General features: G+C 38.6%; 2 protein-coding genes across 3 annotated transcripts; one reads left to right on the plus strand and one right to left on the minus strand.

Moving 5' to 3' along the window:
* Positions 1-11,090: 11,090 nt before the first annotated feature.
* Positions 11,091-17,555, plus strand: LOC111322132 (toll-like receptor 1). The gene is given in 5 exon segments (XM_022925189.2): positions 11,091-11,234; positions 11,886-11,951; positions 12,085-12,219; positions 16,183-16,446; positions 16,449-17,555. Coding segments are annotated over 3 exon segments (546 nt in total). The 5' UTR covers positions 11,091-11,234; positions 11,886-11,951; positions 12,085-12,098; the 3' UTR covers positions 16,610-17,555.
* A 1,086-nt stretch (positions 17,556-18,641) lies between these two features.
* On the minus strand, positions 18,642-21,214 carry LOC111322142 (uncharacterized). 2 transcript variants are annotated; one of them, XM_022925199.2, is made up of 2 exons: positions 20,954-21,214; positions 18,642-19,142 (listed from the first exon to the last, which is right to left on the minus strand). In XM_022925199.2, exons 1-2 carry the CDS (start codon positions 20,984-20,986, stop codon positions 18,753-18,755), a joined length of 423 nt encoding a protein of 140 aa, XP_022780934.1. In that variant the 5' UTR covers positions 20,987-21,214; the 3' UTR covers positions 18,642-18,752. The 2 variants fall into 2 exon arrangements, with proteins under 2 accessions (XP_022780934.1, XP_022780935.1); XM_022925200.2 differs by lacking the exon at positions 20,954-21,214 and adding an exon at positions 19,231-19,453.
* Between the last annotated feature and the right edge of the window lie 1,579 nt (positions 21,215-22,793).

Genomic DNA, 22,793 nt, shown 5'->3' on the forward strand with positions numbered 1-22,793 from the left:
GCATTCCACTCTCATTTTATGACCTTCACCCAGATTATAGACTGTTATTATCTTGTATCCATCCCAATCAACATTTTCATCTATCAGCCACAACATTTACGTAAAACATAAAAAATAAAGATGACGATAAAAAAAAAAATGAAAATAAACGGACAAAACTAGCAAATCCTTTTTTTGGCCCCTATACAGAGAGGACATTTTGAGATGACTTCCTATGAGCATGTTCGAATGACTTGTTTACCCTTTACACTCTAATATTAGCATTTATATTCTCCATACTGTTCTCTATACATTTCCTTGGGTGCAGACATGGAGAATCTGTTTCACAATCAACGGCTTTTTCAGTTGGTGATCATTTCCTTTGCTGTCATGACTTTAATGTATGATTGAGGGGTGATATTGGATGCTAGTCACTCCTAGGATTCAAAGGGTTAACGGTAGAGAGGAGCAGAAGTTAGCTATATTAATAGAACTAAACTGTTCCGGTGGAAGATAAACTTTTATTATGACGCAGAGCCGTTTTTCGATCTAACGCACGGCCGCTAATCACGTAACCTAAGTTGGAACGCTCTATACTGGGCTCATTGACAGCCATTGTTTTGTCTTACAAAACGAATTAATGAATAATCAAATAAAAAATAAAAAAAACTACAGAACACCATTTTCCAAGCCTATACTGAAAACTTTGATTAATATTCTAGCCTGACTATTAATTACCGATGATCAGGAACTATAGCATTCAATGCGCACGTCAGTGCAAGAGTAAAGCGATTTGATTTTTATCTTATTCTAGGCAGGACACTTGAAATGAATTCGAGACAATAGGTTATGGATTTCAATTTCACATACTTTTCAAGGGCTTCCAAGTTACAGTCCCTTGATATCTACCTGTGTCCTCTCTTTCGTGGAATTCTACCCATATGCCGTCAGCCATCTTTACATCAGTGTTATTGTTAGCATTGTGCATGCCATCAAGGCACTTTTTGACTTCTTCAAACGTCACAAACAAAAGAAAAGTAAAATTTTGTTAGAATGTCTGAACCAGTCTGACAAGACCGAACTAGACGTATAAAATTGAAAACATACAAAAACGTGTAAATACTGTATATGAAAAAAATGTTCGTTCTTTTTCATCTGATGTGTTATAACCGTTGGGGAAAGTTGTTTTTGAGCTCTCCAAATATAGTCGTCAGAGTTGAAGACAACTTCAGCTAGCCACCTTCTTCCCGCAAGCGGAAGGAAAGGTGGGGTATGGTACACAGGAACTACTTACAGATAGGCCAAGAACCAGACTTACAGTAGCATAGCTAAATAAAAAGACAAACAATCGGACGAGAAAACTAAAAAGAAGACTTAATAATGAAAAATGTTTACGTTCCTGTCAAAATGGAAGCAATTCTTCAACATTGGGTTATAAAAAGTAACTCTTATATAAGCTCACCATATTCACGGTCAGTATTTGGTTTGTAGGTCATGTTTGAAGCGTCTGGAAAAACAAAACAAAAAAAATTAAGGAAGTCAAACTCATTGTGAAGCACCTGTGCCAAAGTGCGTTAAGATCAGTTGTTGAGGAAGAAAAGTATAGGAAAACTGACGGAAGGATCCTAACTAACACCGAGACATATCGGAGGGTCGTTCCCCAGAGCCAAGCAGAAAACGAAAGAGAGGGGTAGGAAGGACAAGGGGAAAGAGACACTACCATCGCATGCTACAATGCTACAGGGTGTTAGTCAGTCCCTCGCAAACACGTGCCAGTGGTAGAGTGATCCACGTAATGACTTATTGCGTCTGATTCTTTTAAGGAGTGACGTCTTTTGCTCATCAACGAAAACTCTCCCTTCACCCTTTAGAGACTTCCCATCTCCTATGACAAAATGACAAAAAGCGAACATATGATAAATTAGGCAGTTTTTGTGCGTTCATCAGCAAGCCAGAAGGCTTATTATTTTATTCTAATATTTATGTAGGGCCATTTTTTAGGGATTCTAAATGTGTAGGTCTACGTGTCGTGAACCGTTTACACGCACAAAATTGATTTCTTATTCATTATATTTTTTAATTGTTTATCAATTTGAAGTAAATTGTTATTTATTGAAATCAGTAGAGACAGTATCTCCTTTGTCGATTAGTTTAGTCTAAACAGGATTCTAGAGTTTAACGAGCTTACCGTCCTCACGAAGACCGTTTTCGTAACAAGAACGACGCCCAAATACCTGCAAGAAATGACAGAATCGACTACGTAGTTTTTTTCATCAAGAGGTACATTCACCGGCTATAAACACGGAAAAAACGTGATCTGTACTAATAAACCGGTCGTGTTCCTCTCTTGAAGATGATATACAAGTCTTAAAATTCTGCTTGTCGAGGTTAGCATACTATTAGAGAATGAAAAATTAAGGAGCTAGGGGCTTGGATATGGATCGTGATTTGTCCGGCCATGAAGAGTGGAAACAACTATCAGATTCAAAATTGTCCTTAAGACCAATGGCAAGCATTGCTGAATGCGTCCATGCTGATATGATATAACAAAGTTCACTTCAACGTTGTTGCGATTAAAAATTATCTTGATGGGTTCCGTAACACCGTGAATGTAGGGAGCAAAGCCATGCGTCCACGCACTTTAGTAACTCCCATCTGAGTAATGCGTGGAAAATTCTTTGAGGTAGAGGAAAATATAATGAATAAAAAGACATGGCCACGGTTGTTCGAAGGTGGATAACACAATCCAATGAATAAATTTATTTCCAATGTAAAACGCAGTACGTTTCTTCGTTTAAGGATACGGTAGACCTTCGAGGGCAAATTTTTAATTTTTTTTTTAATGCGAAATGAAGCATTATTTTAACTATAGTTTCCAAGAAAAATTTTGATAAAAATCTAAAACGCACGGAGTTATTTACAAAAACGTATTTCCAAACTGAATTCTTTGGTCCACCGAAGTGTGCATAGCTAATTATAACATGCTAATATAAATGACTCCCGTAGGGTTTCTAACAGCAAAATAGCCTGGTCCTTGAATTTTACTCGTGTAGACATGTAATTTCGGTTGCACGAGGAAATCATTGTTATCTGCCTGCGTTTAAAACTAGAATATGAATGGAGAAAGATAAAAATCAGAAGAGTACCTAGTTGAAAGTAAAAAAGAAGCCTGGCAATTAGCACAAAAAGTAAAGAAATTCGGCACAGGATGGCGGAAGAATCTCACCGAAACCGATAAAGGCTCGTGGCTTGGGCAATCTTCGCTGCTCGCACGAGATCAGCAACCACTGATTTATAATTGCCGCGGCGTGCTTAAGCCGACTTTATTAAAAAAAAAGCGTTAAAATCATAATTGCCGTTTAGAAATGTGCGTTGTTGACCAAGCTTGTTCGGTCAAGTTGGCTAGATATTAGCCATTCGACGAAATTGACGCATTCCACAACCACCTTAACGAACAAAACATTGACATACAGTTTACCAGAGAAGTCGAAGAAAATGGCAAACTTCCTTTTCTAGACTGCCTGGTAAGCCACAACGACAACTCATTACGAACGACAGTTTACAGGGAACCGACACACACCGACAGACTACTAGACGAGTCATCCTACAACCCTACATCACACAAAGCCACAACTATCAGAACTCTAACACGACGCGCACAACTAGTATGTGACTCGACAGACAGCTTATCCGACGAGAACAAATACCTTCACCGTGTTTTTACGAAGAACAACTACAACAACGACTTCATCCGACGAAACACTCACCGACCCACTACCACTACCGAAACAAACGACACCGCAACCCCTACGACTACAGCAACCATACCGTACATAAAAAGCATGTCTGAAAACATCTCGCGCATCTTACTACCCTTCAATATCCGCGTCGCCCACAAACCCATCACCACACTACGTCAGTTACTAAGCAACGTTAAAGACAAAGACGAACCGAGGAACAGAAAGGGAACGATTTATAAGATCAATTGTTCCGACTGCCAAGCCTCCTACATCGGTGAGACTGGCAGAAACCTCACAACAAGACTCACTGAACACAGACGGGCGACGAGGAAAGGTGATGTCATCAATCACATTGCTGAACACCATCGACTTACCAACCACAACATTGACTGGGACTCTGCGCAATGCCTAACCTACAGCACTGACTATTTTCAACGACTGACTCTGGAAAGCTGGTTTACTAACTTAGAACAGACTCCCCTAAACAGATGTCAACAACTACCCGTCCCACCCATACAAACGACTCATTCACGACATAAACATCACAAACGACCGAAAAGAACAACCCAACTTTACCGACAGACCGAAACAGACCAATCACGACCGACTTACGTCACTTGAGTCTTACAGCCAATGACATCACGGCAAAACCAACCGATCATTTCACACGAACTGGAATAAGAACATTCTACTGACAACAATCATTCACTTGACTCTGATGATGACTTCCGCACAGGTTGTCGAAATGTCAGTCACTGCCACCGACAACAGTCCTTCTCAGGACTACACTCATCCGGACGATCAGACTACACCTTCACATGTTACCCCCGGGTTCAAACCATTTACTGAATGACCTGTTTATCAGTTTAGAGAGCCGGAAAGGAAAGCCCATGTTTGTAGCACATTAAACCTAAGATTGTCGTTTATTTTTTCCTTTGTCTTGACTGTCTTCTGTCGCTGTTTGCGACTTGGTTGCTGACATTGTCCAAAAGTTACGAACTTTGTATGTCCGCTCCACGCACTTTTTACTTGTGCGGGATCAAAGCAGGCAATCTCGAGCCATCTCGCCCGCTCGGGTAACCAATCAGAACACAGGATTCGCTTCATCTTGCCCGCGGGCGCTGCCAGCTATACAATGATAAGAGTAATTATTATTATTTCTATTATCGTTATCATTATCAACATCGTTATTATTATTGTTATCATAATTATTTTTACTATCGCATTTTTTTCCATCGAAGAAGTATCGATACACCTGTGAAGGATTCATATAGAGGAATAGCGAAAAGCTATCATAAAGCAATAGCAGTCGTAATTGGTGTAACAAAGAAATAGTTAAAGGGATCGAGACAACATAGAGAGATTCCCACAAAATGCCTAACGGCTATTTTGGTAGTGTGAGGCTATGGTGTGTTGGCGACCAGAAACAAATGTTCCAGATTTGTTTTAAGAAGCGAATTAACTTCAAATTTGTGCACCTTTCCGCATTGATCATTCCCCTCTGCGACAAAGTCAGATATCATTCCGCTCATGAAGACGATAGCACGCTTTTGAATTGTTCGGCTTGTGAAATCGCCTTTTGTTAAATTTGCTATCATGCACCGTAGACTCGACATTAACTTGTGATATTGAAGACATTTAGTTACATCTTTAAGTAGGTCTAAACACAAAAAGCCGGATTTTTTTTTAGGAGTTTTAGAACATCAGGATCTTTTCATAAAAATTTAGGATTTTATGAAATAAAAAGGGAATTCGTGGGGGAGGGAGGTTTAGATGATTTTGAAGAAAAATTGTACTTTTTTCTTTGCCGCTTCATCTAAAATCCTATGAAATGATTTTTTGTCGCATTGTTTACTACTTGGTGACTTCTAGACTGCAATCCAGTTGTGCAGTTGTGTTTCCTATATCTAACGCATCCCATCATTCCAATACTACTTGGAAACATCTGCCAATTATTCTATCGTCTCCCGTTCCATACGAGTATTTCAAGCAGCGCAGTTGTTCAACGCATGAGTTGTCAAGATAACGAGGCCAGTTGCTGCAGATGTTAATCAGAGCTGTGCCGTTCTTCAATCCAGTCATTGAAGGATGTCTGGTGTCAAGACCGAAAATCGCTCTTGTACAACCATCATCTGCTGCCACTGAGAGGGTGTTTTCGTTGCTGGTAACAATATTTGGTGACCAATAGCAAGACACATTGTATCGAGTCAGCCCTCATTCTTCGAGTACACAATCGTTGAGAATCGTCACGTTATTACGGTGTTAGCTTTACCTTATCAAACACTTCAAGCCAGGAGTCTAGGACTCTGTGATTACTCGCACACTCTATACGAGAACTCTAGTGCATTGCCTCTTTTTTGTCCCGTTATTATCACGGACTATGATATATAAGCACAACACGTTCGTGAGTCTCAGTTTGCAAGCTTTTACTTTTACAGACGAGTTAGCAGTTTTGCAATCCTTGCATAAGATGCAACATTGTTTAATAAGAGCGCTGTCTAGCGTAAAAAACTTTTTTAAAGGGAGAACTAAGGTTTCCTTTAAAAAAATTGTAAGATAAATGCAAATTTTTATAAAATGTTAGGATATTTAGGGACTTTTAGAAATTTGTTGGGATATTCAGGGACTTTTGGAGGGAAAAAATGGGAATTCCGCAAAGTTATTTTTAGAGCATTTTTCGGGATATATCAGTGTCTAGGCCTACCTTTAGGATAGTAATTCCCTTAAGAAATATAGTTTTACTCGCCTTGAGGTAAACAAATGTTGATTTCCACCGATGCCAAGGAAGGAAATTGTCAAAACCGCAATTTCTTCCCAACATTAAATTACTTGATTTGCCATACATGCCAAGTATGATATGTTTGATTTTTTCGCAGCCTGCAAAGTTCAAGCCGTCAAAAGATGTAGCTTTACGTCAGGTTAGTCTGAAGCAAGTGATTATGAAATTGAAACTGTGAATCCAGACTTCTCCATACGTGCTTTGAGGAGCCGACACCTGAAGGCTTTGGAAACTCACTTACATTCTTTAGAATGAGTTTCTACAAATCTTTTTATAACGATGTAGATGGGTCACCTATTCTTAAGGTTACTTCTCATCTTTAGAGGCCGAAAAACTCGTTTTTTCTTTTATATGACAAGCTCGAAGTTAGACATTTTACCTGGCGTTTACAAAAGGAAAAAAAATTAAAATCTCAAAAAGCGTCTGCTCATTTATCAACAACAACAACAAGAGCATTTATTTATGTGGTCGTGTAAAAACAATAAAACCAAATTCCTAACTATTTACAAGAAGACTAATGTAAGATTTCTACATATTTACAACAATAAAAACTCTACATAGTACATCATTATTATATACGTGGCTCAAAAATACACTTGAGTGACTTTTTAAAAGCGTCAACGTCTTGAATTTATCTCATTTGATTTTCCAGAGCGTTCCACCGAGTAATTGACTTTTATGAGCATGATTCCTTGACCATGTCGGTCTTAGGTCTAGGTAACTTAAATGTCATTTTCCTCCTGAGGTCGTAACTACTTACATACTTCTCAAAGCGACGGTTCATAGGACATGGTAAAAGATTATCCTAAAATAAAATAAAATAATCAAATAATTAAATAAAAGTCAATCAGGAAGGCGTCATATGCTCGTAAATAGGCAAAACCCTTAGGGGAATATCCGCGGCAATTTCACTTTAGTTGCATATTTTATTTTCATCGTGCACTTGACAAAATTCACACGTGGAAGTTCTCTTCTAGTGGAAAGTCTTTTTTCGGGGATAAAAGACATAAGAGATATGGCACCATTTTTTCGGGGAAAAAAAAAACAGTCCTGGAACTCCTCTCCTCGCTGGCATCCAAACTGCGAAGAAAGAAGTCGCCATCAAATCTACATTTCTTGTACATAAGGTTAAAAACGAAGTTTTCCTTCAATAGGCAAGTACCGGCATTGTTTCGTATGAAATCATGAATAAACTACCCGAGGGAACTCATTTCCGCGATAAGGGTATTCGTTAAGCTGTCTGTCGATCCGCTGTTTTTGCTTTTCAGCTGTTTCTCCACTTTGACTATTTGCCGCGGGTTTTAGCTCTGCCAAATTTGCCCATTACTCAACGTTCAACAAAGCGAGATAAAAAAACGTGAATGCTATTCGATACTTTTCCCGGGAAAATCTTGATCCATTGTCATTGACGCCAGGAGGTCCCGTCTAGGCTTAGCCACAAGTTGCTCGGCAACTTTTCGGCAACTTTTGAGATTTTCGGCAACTTTCGAGATTTTCGGCAACTTTTTAGAATTTTGGCAACTTTTAGAATTTTCGGCAACTTTGAGCTTTTTGAGGTGCTTTGACGCCACTTTCTTCACATTTTGAGCCACATTGGTCAGTTTTCGATAGACATTTATTCAATTTATTCTAAAATACAATAATTAGTGCCCCCCATGAGTTGATTTTTGTGATGCCTTATCACGAGGTCAGCGGTATCAAGTTGCACGTTTTTCAAGATGGCCGACAATTACAGTGATTCCAATACATCGTGGCAACACGTCACATGAAAACTGTATTATGTGTGTATATAACCATGTTTTTTTCATGTCATTCTGATAGACTATTTGTTGATCAAGTGAAATGGAAAGAACCTCTGATATTATCATTGGACTTTGACAAATAAAGTTTTCATAAGAAGCAATGTGCGAATTTTTAATCTTTAACACCCAAAAAAGGTACGAAAAGCAGAAAAATTTTGGCAACTTTTCGGCAACTTTTTGGAAATTCAGCAACTTTTCGGCAACTTTTTGGCAACTTTTAGACACTTTTATCTGCAACTTTTTTGGGATTCATCGGCAACTTGTGGCTAGGCCTAGTACCATCTCCTCATTGGTTTGCGGTTTCAGGAAGCGAGATAATCTCCTTGTGTGGCACTACTTGTTTACAAACCTTTACAAGCTAAAATCTCGCATGTGATTTTGAGAGGAATACATCCACTATAAGCGAATTTATAGGGTATGTAGATTTGACCGATTTTCGTAAAATTTTGCCAAAACATTCCAAGGATAATGACGTACGAAAGTGTGTCAGAAAATTCTGATATAAGACGTAAAGCCGTAGGTCCCGCCTCCCGCAGGGTCAGGGGCAGGAGACGTAGAATTTACCATGCACGAGATTACTGTGTAGTGGATGTCCTCCCCGGGGTGGGATGGGCAGGAAGGTGAGATCGCTACATGGACTGAAGCGGCTGCCAGAGGCGCCTGATAAAAATGCTGACGACCGATCTCAACCTTACGATACTGGTAAGCTCGACTGAATATATCAACATAGAAGTCTGCGCTATATAAATGTATAAAATGTAACGGTAATGTAATGAGGTGACCATTTACGCAACATGTTTCGCATATTTTATGCTACCCTAACTTTAGATGCGGATATTTAGACAACCAATCAGAATATCGGAAAAGCTTGACACGCTTTTTGGCTTGTGAATAGGACTGTGCAGCTGTTTTGCTCGTGCTGCGGGATCCGATACCCGATAAATTCAATTGAAGAATCCGCGGTCGTTTCACGCCTTACCGGCTCCTGATACTCCCTTAATGAAAAAATTGCCTAAATTATATTTTTATCGTAAACTGCGTTTATTAAGCTTTCTTTTGATGGATAGTTTCTTAGGGTTTCCCTGAAACTAGCGCGTACGAATTTTTTCTCGAAGTACACCCACAAAGGTGGGAAGTAACCTTAATTAAGGGAGACACTTAGTTGATTATTAACCAGGAGATGAAAATGTCACGCATATCAGCGTAGAGAATTTGGAAAAAGTGAAGTTTGGAGCCTTGACCCCTCATCGTGTAAAATAGGTGATACAGGATGTAGTGTGCCATGGTTCGATGACAAGAGTTCAATGTTGCGCCGCTTAAGTAACTTTGGCAAGTTGTTGTTGTCCCTGCTGAGGTAGTTAGTTGTCGACTCTTGTAAAGCTTCTCCTGAAAATCCTCCAAATTAGCTCATGAATCGCACGTGTTTGAGGTTCCCTGTTGTAATTACAGACAAGTCCAGTTCCAAGCAAGTATTCGAAGGTTCTAAACATCTAATGCTTTAGGTACAGATAATCAGTTTATTTTCGAGGCAAATGTTTCTATTTCATTTTAATCGTTTTCTTCTTTGTATTTAAGATTTATAAGTCTCGTGCTCGTTGGTCCTAGCAAATAGCCTATTTCTCTCCTCTTTATACTCGCGGGCAATAGGAACCGGCTTACGGAGACATAATCTTTGTAAATAAAACCCCTCAGACAGCTGGTATGTCGGCTGATAATGTCGGCCGCTGAGATATTTTTTTCGAGATATTGGTGTTTGGCCGAGAAGCGAAGCTTTGAGTGAAAATGTGAAATTTTGAGGATAACCTCTCAGGCAAGGACATTATCAACCTACATACCAGGAAACCAGAAGGGGGTTCATTTGTTTTATCGCCTCATTAATTTTCGTTTAGTGCGTCGATAGCGTACTTTGTTGACTTTCGTGTACTTTCTGAAGCAGCAATTGAGATCAGCTTTTTAATTTCACTCTTACTAGACTCTTTAAAATGAGCGTGTTTTTCTTCCGTGTAAATTAAGTAGTAGAAGTTAAAAAGATGAAATCCTGAGCTGGCTTTTTTCCGCTGGCTTTGTTTCTTTTCCACGGAAATAATCGGAGATAAAATATCAACGTAGTGGAGACTATAGCATGATAACTGTCCGTACTCTTATCCGCGTGACGAAAAGTAAGCAATAGAATCACGTGAAAATTAATGGGTAGGCTATAAGTGGAAAAATGTTTTGCCCATTCATAAACAGTTTCATGCTTGATACGTTTTGAAGTGACATGTAACCTTATCTTTTCCCCCTTACATATCATGTAGACGTCAAAACACCGTCAACAGCAGCTGGTAGGGTGATATTTTATTGCTCTTGATGATATACAGATCATGGTATGCTCATTTAGTGTGAAAATGACTAATTAACAAATTAAAAGAGTGTATCGATGCTTTCTTGGATATTTTAACATTGTGGCTGATTGAATCGTTAATTTTTCTATCTAAGTCATTCCTTGCTTGGTTTTCTCTCAGGTTAACTGTTTTCTTCCTTTTACTTAGTCTATATCATCCTTCCGATCAAAACAAACCTTTGATCAATCCTTCCTCTCCTCTTCATAGTCGAGGGTAATAGAAACTGACGAAGATATATTGTCAGGAAACAGGTTCTACGCATTCGATATTAGTTTGATGCTTGATACTTTTTGAAGTGACATGCTACTTTTATTACCTTTTCTTTCTCGTACTTATAGACGTAAAAACACCGTCACCAACAGGTTAGTTGATATTTAATTTCTCTTGTATATATTGTCAGAAAACAGGTTATTAGATTAGATATATTGTCAGGAAACAGGTTCTGCGCATTCGATATTAGTTTGATGCTTGATACTTTTTGAAGTGACATGCTACTTTTATTACCTTTTCTTTCTCTTACTTATAGACATAAAAACGCCGTCACCAACAGGTTAGTTGATATTTAATTGCTCTTAGTTATATACATATGGTGGTACACTCGTTTAGCATGAAAAACTCTTATAAACAAGAGAGCATCCTTTCTTTCATGAATGTCATTGAGAACGTAAATGCTGGTCGTTTGAATCGTGCAAGGGAAACCTTTCTTGGTCTCCTTTCTATTCTGGTCAATTCCTCTCACATGAAAGTTTAAGTTTGGATCTTGAGACGCCGCTAAGCTGATCCGAAAACTAAAGGGAATTTTGAGAATGCCGTCAAAATTGGTAACAGGGGCCTGTTTAACAAATCGGAATGCAATACGTTGTTGTAGGCCTGCAAAATTACAGCACTACGAGGGGTCCTGCGACGACAGAGCCTTCATACATAAGGAAATATGCTAAGCTATTATGATGTAAATCAGAAAAGACCTTCATGTCTGTGTGAACTTTATTGTCTCAGGTAGAGCCGGGCAGAGAAATTATATTTCTGGTCAACTCATCCCGCACGAAAGTTTAAGTTTAGATCTTGAGACGCTTTAATCAAAATATCTTAACAGAAAGCATATGCTGAGTTAATTCGACAACTAAAGGACATTTTGAGAATGCCGTCAAAAACTCGTAACACGGGCCTGTTTGACATATCGGAATGCAATACTTTGTTTTAGGCCTGAAAAATGACAGCACTGCGAGGGGTCCTGCGACGACAGAGCCCTCATACCCAAGGGAAAATGGTAAGCCATTCTGATGTAAACTAAAAAAAACCCTTCATGACTGTGGTCGGTCTGTTCGAACGCAAAACCGTAGTTTGTTCGTGTCTTAATGGTGAGATTCTTTTTAATTAAGTTATCTTTTTTATCCCTTCAGATAACCGGACCACCATGATCCTTGCAGCTGGCTTTGTAACGTCGTGTGTGTCAGTTGTGGCTTTGGTATTAGCTTTTGTGTACTACCGCCGACATAAAAAACACAAACGCATTAAGCTTGTGAATCCTCTGACAGGTTTGTGATTAATATAGTGTTGATTTTTTGACAAAAGTTTTCTCGGGATTGACCCATGATTTAAACTCAGTTCAAGCAAGTGCTGCTGCAGAAGTCTCCATCGTGTTAACGTTTGGTTTTTATATCATCAAGTTCGATGTTTTTTTGTAACAAGGTCTTCTTAGAACTCAGTTTGAACTAGCAAATGATTCTCAACCCGTTAGAAGACAAATATGAGATTCGCATTAAGTTTAAAAAAAATAAGATTTTATCAAGCGACTTTAATGCGATTATTGAGTAAGTATCAGCATCCAATAATTCCCAATACAACAAGATGAAAACAATACCACTGGGAAATACCATTACCAAACCCACTGAGTTCCATCACCAGATATCGGGGGCATTTCGAGCCCATTACGAAATGTCAGCGGTATATCGTCTTACAAACAATTCAATATGCCAGCGGTGGAAGTGAAGTGAACACGTAACTTTTTATTTTCGTAAAACCCTACGAGAAACCCTACCCTCCCATAAAGCCAAAGGAGACGTCAAAACAAGGAAAATGGCGACCACGTTGTGCAGTTACTGGGACTTGTATCTTTCGTGTTCTTCCTTCCTAAAATTGGGTTATTTAAAAATGGCGTATTTGGCTTTTGAGCTCTGTGAAAATACGAAGAGTTTCCCGGCTCGAGGAAAATTTGTGGGCCAATATGTTCGACCGTTTACGAGCGATTTAGATGGGCAAACTTCTGCAGAATGAATATCGATCTACGCAGTTACAAATCTTCACACGGTTGTTCCCACGACAAAAGAATTGTAACACCTAGTCGAAGCAGATTTTAAGAGTTTGTATGGGAAAATGGAGTCAGAATTATGAGTTTACTCGTATACCTTGGGAAAAGGTACGCTTGAATTTTAGTATTTCTTTTTCGTAGCGATGGACGCTTTAACCGATGCAGGCTGCATTTCTAAGTACGTAGCGAAAGAATATCCCATTCTTAGACAACTGTTTTGAAAAAACAATCTTTCCCCATACATTTTCTTAGACTGTTTCGGCGCCATTTTGCTTGTAACACAAGAACCGCTTCCGCCATGTTGTCCCAAATTTCTGGCAATATTAACGTTCGGTTTTTCTTTTCGTATTTAGGCTTCCATCCCCTTCTAGAAAATTTTGAGCGTAACTTTCTGTAAGGGAGCCTCCATTATATAGGGCGGGGGGAGGGCTGGCAAAAATAATGGGGGGGGTCATGATAAATTCAGGAACTAAAATGGCGGGTCATTAGAAGGATTTGGGAATAATGTAGGGGGTCAAAAGCTTTTTTTTTGCTACATATCATCTGCAAAGGTGGGTTTAAGTTTGTGGAACATTTCTGCTACCCGGCATACAAGATATAGGGAACAATAGCTAACTTTTCATGCACTGGAAAGCTATTCTTTTTCAAGCTATAATAATTTTTATTTAAAAAACTCTCTAAGAATAACCAAATGAAAGATTGGGCCACTGAGCAATATGAGTATTTAAAAACTACATTGCAAGAAATCAGCCACATAATGGAAGATCTCAACGAAAAGCATGAGAGGCTTTTAATAGTCCAATCAAAGCTACAACACATGTTCAGAGGAATGAAAAGCAAAAACAACAACATAAGGAAAGTGAAAAGAACACAAAGAAAGCTGCAAAAAGGAAGGCCCAGAGGTTAAACAGAACAATACAAGATTTTATATCAAATTTGGTGGATTATGCAGGGGAACTTGATAATAGCATTTGTATAACAAGAGAGATGATACAAACGGAACAGTTACAGAAATTGAGGAGAGACTAACATAAGAATTCGCTGATTAAGCTTCTTGAAACTGTAAATTAGCAAAAAGATGCAAAGAATTGTATCCAAGTAAAGTTAGCAGAGTGGGCTTTTAGAGAAAAGGGAGAAATAGAAGAATCAGAAGAGGAGAAGGATGATGAAGAAGAAGACTGGGAGAAGGATGATGAAGAAGAAGACAGGGAGAAGGATGAAGAAGAAGAAGACAGAGAGAAGGATGATGAAGAAGACGACAGGCAGAAGGATGACGAAGAAGACAGGGAGAAGGATGATGAAGAAGAAGACAGAGAGAAGGATGATGAAGAAGAAGACTGGGAGAAGGATAATGAAGAAGAAGACAGGGAGAAGGATGAAGAAGAAGAAGGCGAGGAGAAGGATGATGAAGAAGAAGACAAAGAGTAGGATGAAGAAAAAGAAGACAAGGAGAAGAAAGATGATGAAGAAGACAAGGAGAAGGATGATGAAGAAGAAGAAGACAGGGAGAAGGATGATGAAGAAGAAGACAAGGAGAAGGATGATGAAGAAGATAACAAGGAGAAGGATGATGATGAAGAAGAAGAAGACAGGGAGAGGGATGAAGAAGAAGAAGAAGACAGAGAGGAGGATGATGAAGAAGAAGACAGGGGGAAAGATGATGAAGAAGGAGACAGGGAGAGGGATGATGAAGAAGATAGAGAGAAGGATGATGAAGAAGAAGAAGACTGGGAGAAGGACGAAGAACAAGAAGACAGAGAGAAGGATGAAAAAGAAGAAGACACGGAGAAGGATGATGAAGAAGAGGACAGGGAGAAGGATGATGAAGAAGATAGGGAGAAGGATGATGAAGTAAAGGAATTGGACACAGTACCATAATATCTCTTATATTATGTTACCCATTTTGCATCAACTTTAGATTTTAAACTCTAGAACTGTATTGTTAAGGTGTTTTTGCAATAAAATTAAATATTTCAAAGGAATTTTTCACTTCTTTTAATCTAGCTGCTTTGATAGTCCTAGGGAGGAGGGGGGCTAGCTATTTTTGCAATTACAACTAGAGGGGTCATGACATTTGTAATCTTATAGAGCAGGGTCAGGATATTTTGTTTAGTCTCACTGAAAATCTTGCCAGCCCATCCCCTTCCATAAATAATGAATGCTTCCTAAGCGATACGAGTTTTTCAGTGTTTTAGGTGCCACAACCCAAGAATATTTCGACAAACGACCTTGAATTGAGATTGGCGAAGGATTTGCCATTCATAAAACATGACAAAATGGTACGAAAGGCGAGTGACGTGTCAGCAACTGATTGGCTATATCAAACACACATGGAAAATGATCGTATTTTTTCACGTGTGATGTTACGGCTTTTCTCAGGGCTAGAAATCCTTGTATATCACTGCAGGTTATATGATAACACAAGGGAACATTAAGATACAAGCCCACAAATAAAAAATTACTGTACTCACGTCCCGACCCTCCCGAGGAAGCCATCTTGAAGAACGTGGAAAAGTAACTGACGGGGGATTCTGGGTAATATTATTCAATGAAAATTATACCGCTGACCAGTAACTCGATATTTTGACTTGGACTCGAGCTCGGATTTTACTCGGAAAACAGATCGACTTAGTATGTCATGACTCGAAAAATAAAGCTGTTTCCTTTCATGAATAGCACCTTAATTAACTTGTAGTGATAGGAGAAAAGTGACGGTTATGGTGAGTTGCATAGATAACTTTCTTTAGTCACGGCCTCGCATTTGCCGACCCAAATGGCTTGTGGAACTGGTCTGGTAAAAGTAACTGACTAACGACTCTCGCCCGTCCAATGAAACTATTTTATCGAGGCGAAACCATTATTTTACTTGCTCGATTATTTATCCGAGCGGTCTCCGTTGATGGTTTTGTGGGTCAGGTCGGTAACAACCAGCAAATTAGCAGGCAAAATACACTTGGTGATTGTCAAGGAAAACATAGACTTAACATTTCTCTCATCTTCTCGCCTGCCTGCTTTCAGGGAATACAGCTTCTTATCCTTTCCCCCATTTTCTCGTCCGCCTGCTTTTGTCAGGGATAACAGCTGCATAACATTTTTTCGATATTCTTGTGAGAACTATGAAAGATCTTGTGAGTGCTTCGCACACTATAACTCACTGATATTTACGAGGTTTACGTGTATTATTTTTCAGAGCTGAAATTTGAGTTTGATGCATTCATTATATACAGTTCAAAAGACTCAGAATGGGTGGTAAAAACCCTTCTTCCAACTCTTGAGGAAAAGCATGGGTTAAAGTGCTGTGTACACTACAGAGATTTCACTCCTGGAATACCCATCCGGCAAAATATGGTTGACAGCATTTACAAATGCAAGAAAACGGTGGCTGTTGTCTCTTCTAATTTCTTCAATAGTAACTACTGCGGATCTGAGCTAGATTACGCCCTCCACCGACTTATAGTAAAAATGATAACAGCCTAGTTGTTATCAAACTTGATGATGTTGACAGAAATAAATTGCCGAAGGAACTTCAAAACAGAAGCTACATAGACTATCCAAAGTCAATTGAAAAGGAAACATGGGAGAAAAAGTTGATAAAATGTTTGAAGGTCAATAGCTAAATAGAAAATTATGATTGACTGTTCATAAGCATCATAACGGCAAGCATTTTCAGTGTGTAATAAGAACAACAGGAGCATTTATTTGTATTGCAACTTGTAAAGTCAAAACTTGTAAGTTACCTGTTGAAATAATGTTCTTTGAATCTTTTCTGCAGCGGTAAAGTAAAATTTTGACCTTAACAACTAGGTTGTCTCTTCTTGCATGTCAGCATTACAACAGATAAGTCGGGTGAGACATATCTTCAAGGAAGATTCACGAATAACAATCATAAACGCGTTAGTCTTTTAAGTAGACTGTACTATTGTTCTTCGGTTTGGTCTAACACCACTGAAACAAACACTAGGAAGTTGCAAAGTGTTCTAAATTTTGCTGCCCACATAGTTAGCGATACTAAGATATACGACTACGTATCTTCATTGTTAACGAGACTGAGGTGGTTCCCAGTAAATACCAATTTATATTTTAGAGATACAGTTATGGTTTTAAATGTATGACGGGCATGGCTCAAGAGTATTCAGGCAACAAAATTATCTCTAGAGGTAACATAAGTGGACGGGCGAGTAGAACTTCGCAACAATTAAATATTCCATTATTGAAAACTAAAACAGGGCAGCGATCCTCTTTTTATAGAATTGTGGAATAATTTACCATCTGAAATAAAGCTGGGCCGATCTCTAAATAATTTTAAGCGCAATTTGAGAGAGAGCATCTTTTAAAAGACTCCTTACGATTAGCTATACTGTCATCCTTTTAGCTAGCCTTAGCTACTTATTTTTGTTTCGTTAACTCTTAACGTAAATTGTCACTGAAAAACCCTCATCGGGAGTTGTCAATGAAGTATTGTGTTGTACTATTGTATTGTACTATTGTAGTACTTTCTATCAACTTGACTTATCTTCCAAACTTCTTTTGGGAGAAAAGAAATTGAATTTCCCAATTCTGCAACCATCGGCGGATTCTCGATGACTGATAAGTAATCAGTTAGCTCACAACGTAGAGGGACCGGTGTGACCCTGGATTGCAAATACTAGCTGAGGCTAATGTTAGCCATAATGAAGTCTAATTTGGTTGTGGATACTAATCGAACTTATGCAAAAATTTCTCTTTGTGCCAATAGTAACTCGTTCTTTTTTCCTTTGCGTGCAGTTAACAAAGGTTTGCCCAATTTTGTTTTACCGTAAATCCTCTAATAATAAGCGACCCCCTCTAATAAGCCCCTCTAATAAGCCCCTCTAATAAGCCGCCCCCCCCCCCCAAATTTTAGAGGAAGAAATTTATTAAGCCCTCGCCCTCTCCTGGTACCTCTCGTTTGCATGTGGTGTTCGAGCTAGCTTACCCTAAAAGTCCAACAGTAAGTAGCTAGTTGGTCGAAAGAACTCTCAAGTTCAAAATTGAACTCGGGCAATATGTGACTATTAAGCAATGTTCCGCATATTTGAACTACTTCGCTAAAGATCCAGTCAAGGTGAAATACTTTCGGTATTTGTAAATGCGATAAGTGTATAGCTGGCTTGTTTAGGGGTAGATTTCTAGACTATAGCCTCCATTTGGCGCGAAAATATGCTCGGATATTTGTCCGCGGACATTATAGTTCCGATGGCGAAGCTCGAGGAAATCTCTATGCTCGAATGCGTTTATCATCCTTCAAATACTTTTGCGTGCGCAGGACAAAACTTTTATTAACAGTTTACCATTTTCGTTGGATATTCCATTTTCAGTGTTCTCTGGTACGACTTAACGACTTAAAAAAGTTCGGAATTATTTTTCTTCAGATTCCAGACGAACAAAAGCGAGTCACTACACTTTGTTGGGTTAAAGGGTGCGTCAAGACCTTAAGATTAACTTGTACCGCTTCCGCTTCTAATACTCTCTTTGACACGTTTGTACTCTGACTTCATCTATAATTTTCGCACGCATAAGCGGGAAGAAAAAAAACATAATACGCATTGCACTCAGTATAGCAGCTTTCTAGATAAAAACTCAGACCCACATCTATCAAAAGACCGGCTGTATAAAAATCAATCAGAAACCTTAGGTATTCATACTTTTATTACGCACAAGTAGCCAAAGGCAAGCACTATAATTGTTCTAGTTCATTAATTAAACACAGCTTTGACACGTTCCGCCTCTTCCTTGCTTTTTTCAAAAGCGTGCACGACCCGTATTCTTTTCTATACACCCGTTACATTTCGGGTAAAGAACACTTTCTGTTGTATCGAAGTCACACACGCACCTCTCAAATGACTGACATACTTTTTCTCTCTTATGATCTGGTAAACATGCAATGGCATTGTGTAAATGCGCGCAAGGATCGCATGTTCGTTTTGCCTTAGCTATGTCTGAAGAACCTTCGTCGCGTTCCTCGTTATCGCGTTCGTGGTGGATTTCGGGGTTGTAATCTATAACGTCGTCCCATGCTTTGGTTTTAATGCCACGTTCCGCCTCTACGGCTTTAGCTCTTCCGTAAATTTGTCTTCCTTTCGGGGTGCCGATAAACAGCAGCAGAAGGGCAAAGACTCTCAAATCCCTAGACTGAGAGGTAAAAAATGAAACACATAAAATAAGAATTAGGGATTTAACAACAAAAAGAAAGAGTTTAACTAAAGATTGTAATTGAAACCTTGGCAAGGTTTCCAAGCATGTCTGATCGATTCTGCACAGCGTCTTGTCAATTCCGAATGCGTAAGAGGAGTTTACCAATTTACGGCGAGTTCCAGCTTAGTGAATCTTCTGGATGTGACCGTTCAGGACCACAGGTACTCCATTTATACAATTTTACCGCAATTGATATTCAATGATTACGGAACAAAATAGCTTGAGCAGCCTACCTTAAGTTAAATTTAGATTTGCTCAAAACTGTCAACTGACGAATGAATAACATAAATTCATCTAAATAACCTCAAAGCGATTTAATCAAGCAGCTGGAGAAGACGTTTTTCCGGTAAAGATCTTCATTAATATTGATCTGTCTTGTCTTGTGGTGTAAATGTTGTATTTTAGGATATTTTCCCTGGACGAAAAAGGCGAACGTATTTCCATTTACGTTATTCGGTGCAGAATACAAAAATCACAACTATCGTCAAACTGTCAGTTATCTCACAGAATAGTCATTAAAATTCAATTTTCTTCAATGTCTCAAAAAATCCTTGTTCACACGACAAAAGAAAAAAATGTGTTCCTTTTTTGCGTTTAGGATGTGGTGATCTACTCGAATACCTTAGCAGCGATAGAACATTGAGAAAGGTCGAGACTCTAACGAACTCCTATTTATTTCGGCAAACACTAGTTCTGTGAAACCGGGAGTTAGTTTGTCTGACAGGCTAAAGTAAACTCATAAGACCAGTATATCGACTGACATCACGATGATAGTTTTGCTTAAAAATGCCTCTCAAAGGAAAAGGGAAAAAACTGTAACATGAAGGGCCATCACCAAAAAGGCGTAAACAAATAATAAATTGGAAATGTTTAATCGTTAAGCAAGATCAGTGAACCGGGGCGTGACTATCAGAATAATTTGATCTAAACGACTGGGGAAAATTGTTCATTGCAGAACTTTGAACGTTTTATCTAAAAGTCAGCAGTCTTATGGGAAGCAAAGTACCCAGTCACATGATAAAGAGATCTCAGCTACAACGTAATGGACGTAATTTGCATTATTTTATCTTTAACATTTTTGTCTCAGGTTAACGAGAAAATGCACAACATGTTTAAAGTATTTCCCTCGAGTACAATGCATCATGCATAATTTGGGTCTACTTTCCCAACGATGCATTCAGCAGGCGGACAGTCAGCACGGGTTGAATACGTTCCTACCTATCTTCGCAAACTGTTATGCTCTTAATTTTTCATGTATGAAGATGTATTCATAGAACTTGCAACTGTGTTGATGCATATTAGTATAAATTCACCCCTGGACTCCTCGCCTCTCTCTCCTGGCCAACACATTACGGATAGAAGTCTAGAGTCTAGAGTCTATAAGAACGTCCAGAACGAATGGGGGGGTCTTCCTTAGTTACCGAAGTGAAAAACTACTCGTTCAACAGTTGACGACCCAAGAATCAAATAACCTCTCGCGATTTCCCTCTCAGCCTGTTTAGTTAAAGCTGTTTGCATTTCCAACTTTTTGTGCACTATGAAAACGAAAATATTTAAAATAGCGGTGAAACTTCAAATCTACGGTCTTCTCAGTTTGTTTACTGTGCAAAGTGAGAAGTCTATCATTTCTTAGCAGCGGCTGAATTTCACTGTCTATTTTCAATTTTGCTGTTGTTGTTTTTTTTAATCTTTTCCTGCCTATCACCTTCAACTTCTTGGAAAAATAATTCCGAAAAATAATGACTTACATTTCTGCCCGCAGAGTTGTTCATCATGAGCATGCAGATAGCTGTGAAAACCGAAATCCCTAGAGTTTACGAGTTATCGATTATCACTCGTTAGTTGCCTTAGCTTTTTGGCTTGCTTGATAATTATAAATTCTTAATCATCGGTTGAATTGGTCAAAGTTGAGGTAACATGGCTTCGTGGCTCTGTGTGTTACGTCAAGTTAACGAGACCGGAAGTAAATGAATCAGTCATTTAGCACTAAACTGTACAGTTAGGAAGGAAGGACTAATGCGGCATTAAAAAAATGTACCTTTTCAATCAAAAAAAATATCAAGTGTGCTTGAGCGCTTCGCAAGTAGGGATCAGCTGTTTGAATGCTTTTTACTGGTAATTTTTATTTTGACAAGATATCTCTCTAAACAATGTGCCATACATATGTCAAGTTACTGCGATCATGTTGTATGATTTGTCTTCTTTAAAATTCTAGAAATCTTCCCTTTTCGCTAGGGAGGAATTTTAAAAAGGAAATTTAAACATAAATAAGCATCAAAACCTACATGTCAGCTAAACGCGGCTAGTTAACATCTTGCCACGCAATTCAAATTGAACAAAATGCTATTTCGAGTCTTTCTTCCGTATCAACCTACTTCTAACATCCTGTCACCTGCTTCATCATCGTATTCACGTAATTCATTGGACAACTTTATTATTAAAATAATCAATAAGAAAACGTTTATGCCTGAAACAAATAATATAAGCTACACTGAGTTTCGCAGTAGTGCAGCACTTTCTTTCTTGGCGGCAATACACAATCAACCTCCATTACCAAAAGGAGACAAAAAAAAAAATTGGCGCAAGTGTAGGTTTAGACTAATAGTGAAGCTAACGGCGCTTCTAATATTGCCTAATTGACACACCCACCACGGAAACGCGTACGGAGTGCACAGGTGGACGATGCGAAAAAATAGTAGAGAAAAGTAACTATCGGCTGAGAAAAGCTACACGTGCAATTCCAACAACAAAATCAATTTAGTCAATTTAAGCTTCTAACTAACACTCTAACAACAACAAAAAATCGAAAAAGAACTTTGTTAGCAGCAAACAGCCCTCTCAGAAATTTTATGCAAATGTCTTTGTTTAGTGTTGACGCAGAAATTGCTTAAACGAGCGAATGATGACAGCGAAACGTGTCTTCAGCGGGAGATTAGTTTCCCTGAGTCCCCATGTACAAACTTGATCCATTTCAACAAAAGACTTAGCGAAAATTTCGAAAAAAAAGACTCTTTTCCTTTTTGTTTCCCATGCAGTCGACGGGGAAAGTGTGTTTACACAATGCCGATTATGATTATGATGACAGGTCATTCCCACCTTTCGCAATTCAATGGCGTGCGAGAGGAGATTACATACAACTAACCCCATATATCCGGTGTAACTTGAGGCAAACCGTTTTTTCTTTTATCGCGTAGAACAAAGCAATTCATATTTCAATTAATCTTCTAATTTTCCCTTTTTCTTGTCTCTTATATAAGCTATCGAAACGAAATTTAAATTCCATATTCAAATTTTATTTATTTGCCAATTAACATGGCATCCTAGTAAAAAGTTTTTTTTCCCGGTAGACTAAAAGAAAAGGGGATTCATTCCATCTTTTCTGTTTTTGTTTGTTTCTTCTTCCATAGCACTAAAAGAGAAAAATTCATTTGGTTTTTATTTCAATACCTTTTCGAACGAAAGCGTCATCAAGCTCGATATGTTGAGTTACATTCGAACAAGTTTCAACGGTTACTTGACGATAGGCTCACCATCGGCAAGGAAATATAAAGATTAGATATTGAAAATCAAGTAGGATGAAGGCATCAT

This window comes from Stylophora pistillata, chromosome 4 (genome assembly GCF_964205215.1).
Source record: "Stylophora pistillata chromosome 4, jaStyPist1.2, whole genome shotgun sequence".
Taxonomy (NCBI): Eukaryota; Metazoa; Cnidaria; class Anthozoa; order Scleractinia; family Pocilloporidae; genus Stylophora; species Stylophora pistillata.